This window comes from Crocodylus porosus, unplaced genomic scaffold (genome assembly GCF_001723895.1).
Source record: "Crocodylus porosus isolate Cpor-Errol unplaced genomic scaffold, CroPor_comp1, whole genome shotgun sequence".
NCBI classification, from domain to species: Eukaryota; Metazoa; Chordata; order Crocodylia; family Crocodylidae; genus Crocodylus; species Crocodylus porosus.
The window spans coordinates 186,689-196,060 of NW_017728905.1; the positions used below are offsets into that span (position 1 = coordinate 186,689).

The following is a 9,372-nucleotide window of genomic DNA, read 5'->3' on the forward strand; positions in this document are numbered from 1 at the left end:
TAGGGGCTGGAAGCAGTGTTTCATCACCACTCTTTTCAAATGCTATGATAGAGCTGATCCCCAAGAGATGCTTGTCCCAGACTATCCAGGTAAATTATTGTGGTATAAACCAAATGCAAAACCTTATTGTAAGTCTTAGGGGAAATAACCTCTCAAAGTGAAGGTCTTGCCTTTGGCTCCTAGGAGTCTGAGTAATTTACTTGAGATTGTTCAAAATTTCCAAATGACATAGGGAATAGTCTTAGCACCTACTTCTTTACAAGAGGCCGATTTAATTTCATTGGCATAATTTTTAACTGCTAATCACAGACCACTCTTGAGGCCCAGAAAATACAATCCCGTGATCTATTAAATGTATAGGAGAAAACTGCCTCACCAGTGCCTCAGATCTCACTAGCTATAGAGAATTGCTCTTTAAAGATTAAATCCGCATTTCTTTGGTACACAGCAATGTTTTAACTAAACATCCATTTGTATGAATCTCTTTCGGACTATCTCTGTGTGCAAATACAGATTTTGTACTTTGTTCGTCACTCCCAGCTCTGCCCAAGCATGGTGCAAATAGAAATGCTGAACTTCTCTAACAAGGTATTCTGGCTGAGACATTGGTTATTCAGGAATAATTGTCAATGGGATTAGCAGTCTTACAGAACATCTGGCAACCTGAGCGTGAGGGGCGGGGGGACAAACAGCAAATGGTTAAAAATCTCTGGCAGCCATTGGCTGATGCAAAAAGAAATTTCAGGTCAGCTTTGGCAGTTGGCTGTGCTCCCACTTCTACTCCCTAGTGGTACCTTCAGATGAGTTGAGCAGAAGATGCAATTTTGGTTTTATGTCACAAGATGAATGCCTTCAAGAGCCTATCATTTCCCTCTGACCCCAACACTTTCTTTGGAACAAAGTTTTGGATAATGTGAGTAGAACATTGTGTCCTGTTACTTCTAGAAGAGTGTTTCGTCCTGTTTTAGAGCAGCCAGCAGAGATTCTGCAAACAGGCCTCCTGCCTTCCACTTTTTTCCATTAAATCAGACTTGCACTTCAGGCTCCCAACAGATCCTTTTAAGGGTGCTATGCAATATTGGCTTTGTTATGCGTGCAGACATCTACACGTGACTAACAAGATGCAGAGATTTCTGATTGGATGCCATAATATCAAAAACGTCTTTGACCTGTTGTGATCTTTGAGCTGTTTGGCAACAGAAGAATTGCTTTATTATGTTTCTGTGGTCGAAAAAGGAGTGAAAGCTAAGAGCTGACACATTCAGAGAAGTGCTTCGCGTCTAAAAAGGTTGGGAACCACTGCTCTAATTGAACTTGGTTTCATTTAGGTGGCAAAGATGGATTATTTTTCTAAATCTTTTCATTCAAATTGGAGGCTCTTTGCCTTATTTTCTGATCACATTGCTTTTGCTTGCCTTAAACTCTTCTTTATGGCTCTCTGAATCTGGCAAAACCAAATATTGTATTTTCTGGCATACACGTGCCCCCATATTTCATCTGCACCTTGTTGAAAGCCAGAATGAAGGGGAAAGATTTCTCCGGAGTCATGGCTGCATAGAGCAGGGGCACAACCTGATCTTCAGCTGACTTGAGTTCCTTTTCCTGCATAAATAGAGTTGAATCCCTAGCTGATGCTGAAGACTGATCTCCACAGGTGGGCCTGTGATTTTTGAAAAGAGAGATTAGAGGCTATGAAACGGACCAGGAGCAGCCAGCAAAATTCCCTCAAGTTTGACTTGATTAGTGGAACAAGACCATTAAAAAAGGAGTGAACATTGTTAACACCTGTAGTGTGAGGAACAGCGAGCCATTAAGTCAATTGGCTCCCTCAGCTGCCCGAACAGTAATATCACAGCTGCTGCACAGTGGAGTCCAAATCTAATCCAAATGCTTCCAACCCCAGGCAGAAAGTCAGCTTTTCCATTTAACACATGCACCCCAGCTTTTTGAGGGTGATTTTTGCAGGACAAGGTACATGAAGTATGCAAGAAACAGTAGCTTAAACCCTGCTGCTGTAGCTTTAACGATCATTCCACAACGAGTTCCAGGTTCTGCTCATCTGTCTTCCAGTAAGCACTAATGCTTCAGCTTGACTCCCTTTGCTGACTTATCTTCCTTAGGTGCATTCACTTAGGAACATTGTCTGAACATCAGGCTACGTAATCAGATACTGAACTGTGGATTTAAGAGCCAGGCTTAAGGCATCTGTTTTAAAAGCGAATCTTGGTTCTGGTTAATGGCTCCTTAGGAGGTCTCTTTCCTCCTCACCCCCATGACTCAGGAGTAGATGCACAGGGGCTGCTGTGACTGGACAAAATATGGGTTAACTCTTGGCAAAACATAATGTTTTAAATTGAGGATAATTTTAGCGTGGCTGAAATGGCACAAAAATACCCCATAAATTCTTACAGGTTAGTTGCATAACTGCCTTTCACCATAGAGCTGCTTGCTACAAAGCTGCCTTTAGAATCAATATCTAATTGCATTTTGTTGTGATCTGCAACAGTCAAAATGGGAAATCACTCCAGTGAGAGAGGCTGCAGGAAGGGTAATAGATCATTATAACAGCAGTGCTAATAGCTTCTATAATTGTGCTTATATAGTGGTGTATTTGGCCTCTGTTCTCCAGCACCCCTGATTTTTAAAAAAGATGTTCCTCCAGAAAATGCCTCTGTAGTCACTGAGGCAAGAGCACAGTGAGAGCCTATCTGCAGCCCCATTAGTTTCTGACATCAATTGGCTACAACAGAATCTGAACTCCCTGTCTCTTGTCCTGATGTGCCGAGTCCTTTCAGATATAATCTGCCTGCTTCATTAATGGCATTTTGGCTCAACCTCCCGCATTGCGTGCTCTGTGGATGGCCCGCTGGAGGAGCCTTTGTGCATACTTATGCCACAGCTGCAGCCTAAATGTGTACACAGGTTCTGGAGATGGGAAGCTAGCTCAGCATGTTGGTCAACTGCAGCACTGTGGCCCGCTAGCAGCTGAGACAGGCCAGTTCAGCTCAAGTGAGGCTGGGGAAGCTGAGTGGACTTGGCACAGCACTTGCCTGTCTACAGTGATGATTTCTTCTGCACCTTAATTTGATCTCCTTTGAAAAGTAGGTGTGACCTTGACCCGGTTGTCTCACAACTATCCAGTCTCTGCCCTGGTCTCAGGATGGAGTGAGTTTACATCCCACTTGACCAGATATTTTAGGTTAACCCGATCTCAGAAATACAGTGCAGTTCTGTAATGTCTTTTGTCTACATCTTCTCTCTAACTGCTGGTGTAACCAAACAAACAGAAGGAAGAGTGCATATCTTAAGGCAGTGCTTCCTAGACTTCAGCATGGTGCCTCACTCCTGACCCACAGCCTCCCAGGTGCCCCAGGGCCCATACCCCCACTATCTCTGCCAGCTCCCCCAGCAGCACCCAAGCCCCAGCTGCTGGAGCAGAGCCCGTGGGGAGGAGGGGGAGGATGCAGGCGCCTCCTACCCAGCAGTGGGGGCACAACTCCATGCTGCTGCTGCTGCTGCACTTTGCCTTGGCAGCCGTGACAGTGTAATGCTCCCTCCTGTGCTGGGTCCCGCCTGCTGGGCTGTGGAAGCAGCTTCTGCCTGAAGCTGGTCCAGCCCCGTTGCAGTCCTGTACCCCACGGTGGGCTCAGAAATCTCATGACCCCAACCACTGATGTTGCAACCCCACTTGGGGTCGTGACCCACAGTTTAGGAGCTGCTGTCTTGGAGCCTCCTAGTTCTGTAGGGCAGGGGGACGAAGCTGAACACCGACTGTTGGTGACCTACACCTTAGCATGACTTTTACATGAGAGAGAGCTGCTCCCTTCTCGTGTATTTTTTTTTCCTGTTGTCCCTGTCTATTTAGCCAAGAACCTTCTGAACCAGTGGTATCAAGAACTGCTCCATGAAATGGTGGCAAATGGCTCACAAATTACAGGTTACAGTAGGTCTGAGTGCTGTGATGCACTTTTCCATTGTTTGATTTGCATTCTTAGTCATCTGTGAAAAATTTTGAGGGTTGACCATGGTCCATTGGTCCCAGAAAGCAAGACCTAGTCCAAGTCATCTCTCTGCCATTCTGTCCTTGCCTAGTAGCAATTACTCTCCATGGTTGAAATGCATTTGCATCTTTTGGAGAATGTACCAGATACATTTCTGGCATCAGCAGTTTTCCCCACACGTAATGGTCATGGTTAAATGGAGCTGTGTGTTAATTTTATCCTTTTTTGTGTTTCTGAATGCAGTAAAAGAGAAATTGCGCTTGGATCCAGACAGTGAAATTGCTACCACAGGTGTTCGAGTGTCACTCATTTGTCCAGTAAGTCTCGCTGCACTGCAATTCCAGCTACTAATATGAGATGTCCTAGTTTGTTACCCAAGCCACCATTGCAGGATAATAAATCTTTGCCTTTACCAGTTGCCCCTTAAGCAGTTTCTTGCATATTGGCACCAAAACCATCTGTCTACACACACGTATTCATTTTGGGAGGGGAAGGCTCTGATGTTGTGGTAGGATTTCTTATTGATCTGCCTGCGATTGGTCCCTTTAGCTGGTGAAGATGCGACTTTCTGTCCCCTGTCGAGCCGAGACCTGTGCGCATCTGCAGTGCTTCGACGCAGTCTTTTACCTACAGATGAATGAGAAGAAGCCCACGTGGATGTGCCCTGTGTGTGACAAGCCAGCGCCCTATGACCAGCTAATAATTGATGGGTGAGTTTGCCTTCTTGCACCATCTCTTCACTCGCTTCTCTCCAGCCCTCTTCTCTTCCCCACTGTGATTTTTATAATTTTTTTAGCTCTGTATCTGATCCAACACCACTTCTAAATGAAGTGTAAACATATTACAGTTCCAGTTGCTCTTAATTTGGGTGAGACAATGCTGATGCCAAAATTTGTGACTTGGTTTTATAGTTTCTCAACCAGCTTTCTGTAAACTGCTGCCAAAATAAAACTTGTGCCACCTTCTCATTCATATGCACTATCTGACTGGAGACTGACAAAACAAGGGTGCTTTACTTTACCATGAGCTATTGTTTATCATTTGTAGTTCAGCAACTGAAACGTCTTTACATGCTGTTGTCAGGACAGATTGCCTTTCGCATGTATTCTTCTCCCGTTCCTTCATTAAAAGCCTTATCATGCATGATGTTGGCACCCAACAAGCAGTTCTCGACATGTCATCGGTTTGGGTCAAATGATTCTAAATGCCAGCCTTTCACTCGCATATCTCTAGATGCAGAGCTAGCTCCATTGAGGTACAAATGCAGTTTTAAACCAGAGATCTCTGGTACATATTTGATGCTTTTGGTTCAAGCTGCGCAAGTGCAGTTTCTGTAGCTGCAGACTGGGAACTCCTTAAAGTACTCAATATTATTGTTCTGGCTGTTTCATTAGCTACCTATATAAGGAACAAGATAAAGGGTAGAAATCTTCCTGAAGGGGCAAGATTAAGATATTTCATGTACCTCACAAATACCCAGACTTTAGAAGATTCAGGGTTCTTGAAGTCTCACTTAAACCATATTTTCCCTGGCTTTTTTTTTTATCATGATTTTTTTTTTCTCTAACATGTATTTGAAATACTATTTACTTTTAGTCTTTGGCCTAGGTTAATTAAAAAAGCTTATGCTTCATTCTTTATTATCTGGTATCAGTCTAGATGCACAGGTAGGGCTCCTCCCTGCCAGTAGATGGAGACGGTACAACCAAAATACATTTTGGAGCGTTCTGTGAATCAAAAGAACTTGTCTGTTTATGGTGCCGAGTAGCTTCTGGTTTTGAAAGGAGGAACAAGTACCCTTCCTGTTTGATTTGAGGGGTTTCATGTTAAGAGCTGGATTATCTTTGTTCTAACTACAATAGTTGTTTTTCTGGATTTCTGAGAAGCTCTTTAAGCAAACAGTGAAGTTTTAGGTGTTTAGATCAACGACCCTCTAAACTGTACTTGTAACACCAGTGAGAAATCTGACGGCTGTCCCTAGACTCCTTTTCCTATGCCTACAATGCAGTAAGAGCCAGGTTATTAAAATGGAAACCTACAGATGCCTCTTTTTGGGCTGCAAACCATCCAAATGAGTTTGGGTCACATTTTTAAAGTGGAAGAGGGAATGAGGCTTTCCAGAACCAGACTTGTAGACAGCCTCTGTAAATATAAATGGCCTTCAGGTGCATTTGGAAAGCAAGTGCTGAGAGTTGAACAGTGGTAAAAGAAGATGGAGTGAACCAGAAGAGTAACCTGGACTTAGAGACCAGGGACTTCAGAAAAAGAGATGGCCATTTCTTATTATGATAGTGGGCTGCTGGGGAAAAAAGTTCTTGTTGTCCTCCTTTCTCCTCCCCACCCATTGCCTGGTACAGCCTCTAACAGGAAGCAGTTGCATACATTATGGTGTCCCTAAAGATTTCAGCAGTAGCTTAGGAAATCCAGTATGTGGACTTGTAAAGAGCAAAGAAGGTAATATTTCATGCCTATTTCTCAGTCTATTAAGAGCATCTAATTTATCTTAATGTGTTAATTTTGATGCATGTACACCAGTTATCCTGTGAGCTTTGTGCGTCTCGTCATACGAATATTGTCTGGGCAGCAGCACAAAGGACTAGAGAAGTTAGACCTAGTGCACCAGATACCCTCCTAGCAAATATGTAGCTGAAACCAGACAGAAGTTATGCACCAGAATGAATGAGCACAGACAAAAGATTAAGAAGAGAGACCCTGAAACACAAGTAGGAGAACATTTTTCACAGAAAACAATCGCTCGCTGTCTGACTGCACAGTTCTTGTGCTCAAAGGAAACCTACCCGCACCCTTACAGGAGAAGCTTGAGACCTAAGTACCAGGGTTTTAACACCATAGACAGTGACTTTATGGCCAATTATAATCTACCTGATACAGGCCATCTGTAGATCCCAGGTGATAATGACCCTCCTGAACAACCTTGTTCCTCTTTTTATCAGGTTTTTATTGCCTCTCTCCTGCCTGTTGGCTACCCAATCGCTCTTATCTCCCACATTTGTTTACATACTGAGTTTTACACAAGCTTTTGTTCAGTCTGCTGTTTGGTTCTGCTCCTCTCGGCGGGTTGAGGAGGGGTACTGTGATACCCAAAAACTTGCCTTTGTCTGTCTCAAGTCCAATAAAAGAGATCACCTGCAAGAATTCTTGCCTCTAACGTCATGGAATTACAGTCTCAACATTCTGGAGGATCTGATGACCTGGTGAGGCGTGAGGACTTCAGCCTGGGCTTGATATTATGGCTGAGCTGGTGTTTCAGTCCACTCGGTTGAAAGCCTTCATCACAAAACCATCCACCTGCAGTAATTCTCTTCACTGTCAGCCTTGAGAGGCAAGGCAGTGAACTGAGCATAGAGACTGCTCTCTCACTTGGACCCTGTCTCTGCTTTATTATTTAAGCACATTGTCAGGGTGGAATGGTTTTGGGATGAAGGTTCACTGTTAGAACCTATACTATGGTTCCTTTATGGGGAAAAAAGGATTTTGTGATCAAGAAATGTTTTGTTTTGTAACCTTGCCCTGTCACCAAATTTCTCTTGGATTAAGCTGTAGGGCCATGTAAGGTGAGGATCCAACTTAATGACATACTGCCACGGTGCTCTGCTGATTGCCTGAAGGTTAATAGATAGCATCTTGTTTCCTTTTCAGGCTGTTGTCAAAGATACTGACAGAATGTGAGGATGCAGACGAAATAGAATACATGGCGGATGGTTCCTGGTGTCCAATAAGAGCTGAGAAGGAGAGAAGCTGCAGCCCTCAGTGTCCAATACTAGTACTAGGTACATATGGCATGGGGCAAAGGAAATTAATATGCTGAGCTCTAGGAAACTTGCACAAATGATTTTGTGATACAAAATTATGGGCCCCCAGCTTGCTAAGGGGTGCTTGATCAGTGTTGGAAACAGTAGGTCACCCGATTGAGTAAACAACCAGGCAGCCAATAGGGTTTTTTTTTTCCTCTCTCCATACAAAGGAGTAAGTTGGCGTCACAGAGAAGCCCAATGCGTCTGACCAGTAAGACGATCATTATGGATGGGGTCATTGAATCCTTTGAACAATTTCATTCTCTAATGGTTTAACTACCAAGTCCAAGTGAATAGTTTAGGTATGGCTTCAAAGTGGTGCAGAACTAATTCTGGCATGCATGCTTTTGGACCAAACACCAAACTATTCTAACTCCTCTGACTGGGGACAAGGGAAGATCTGATGTTCCATGAATGGGGATTTTGCCAGAACCTGCTTGTATATATCTGAGGGGGTTTTTTCCCTTTTAACTGAAGGGCTTCATACACTTCTGCAAATGCTTCCCATTGGTAGTTTGAGCAGAAGATGATCAGATGAACTTTTGGGGGGTATCCTAGAAAGTATTTTACTATTTCATTGGTTTACAAAGATACAGTGGACTTCACATGAAGTAGATCTTTCTTCATACGACTTTCCCTGAGGAATGGGTTCTCTCTGTCACTTCCCCAGATACTGTATGGGGATGCAGGGCCTGCCAAGGGGTATTGGCTCTGGGGAGTATAATAGATGTTCTAATTGTGGTCCATTTATTTAACATCTAATTCCTAGATGTTCTAATTGAAGTCCATTTATTCCCAGGTTCCTCAGATGTGAATGGGCTCTTGCCCACTCCCAATAGTAATGGTGAGAATGGCAAGGTCACTGCTGATGTGGTGGATTTAACACTGGACAGCTCATCATCAGAAGAGGAGGAGGAAGAAGACGAGGAGGAGGATGACGACGATGATGGACCCCAACCGAAACGACGCTGCTCTTACGAGAAAGATCTAGTTTCTGCCTGCTGACTGCGGAAGTAGCTCTGAATCTCTGAATGGACAGACTTGAATACTCTGGTGCTTACTAAACTGGAGGTGGGAGAGGACCTCTCACCTCATCTCCCTTCCTCCCTGGTCTCCTTTTGACTTTCCTATTCCGAGTTAACCATTAAAATGAAAAATAAAACCATTGAGCTGCTTCTTGGTTGAAAAACTGCCCCACTAAAAGCCTGACCTGAGCTCTGCCAGCTCAACCTGAACCAGAGTCTGAAGTAAGGAAAAGTGTCTTAAGCCAGGCAGTCAAGATCCAGAGCTAACTTGATCTCAACTGCCCTTCACCAGTACGGTTTGAATCAGTGGAGTTCACCTGAAAACCAACAGGACGTCTAACTCCAGTGCATCTCCAAAGCTGTGTGCATTTTTATTGTCTTGTTAAATAACCATTCCTGATAAAGTTTTGCTGGACATGTGAATGGGTGGGTTGGGGTGGGGAAGAGAAGGGGGGGAGGTTGATAGAACCCCAGCAAAGTTAGATCTCCTTTCTTTCTTTTTTTTTTTTTCTTTTTTGTTTCTTTTTTTTT

At 43.8% G+C, this 9,372-nt stretch overlaps 1 protein-coding gene across 3 annotated transcripts in view; it reads left to right on the forward strand.

Moving 5' to 3' along the window:
* Nucleotides 1-9,239, forward strand: part of PIAS4 (protein inhibitor of activated STAT 4) — a 30,019-nt gene extending 20,780 nt beyond the window's left edge. For 2 of the 3 annotated variants that reach the window (XM_019556974.1, XM_019556975.1), the window contains 4 exons: nucleotides 4,245-4,318; nucleotides 4,551-4,711; nucleotides 7,662-7,792; nucleotides 8,616-9,239. In XM_019556974.1, coding sequence (XP_019412519.1) covers nucleotides 4,245-4,318; nucleotides 4,551-4,711; nucleotides 7,662-7,792; nucleotides 8,616-8,821 — 572 coding nt within the window. In that variant the 3' untranslated portion in view covers nucleotides 8,822-9,239. Of the gene's footprint in view, nucleotides 1-2,922; nucleotides 3,333-4,244; nucleotides 4,319-4,550; nucleotides 4,712-7,661; nucleotides 7,793-8,615 lie in introns of those variants that run through there. The other variant, XM_019556976.1, reaches the window with a different exon arrangement.
* The last annotated feature ends 133 nt before the right edge of the window (nucleotides 9,240-9,372 follow it).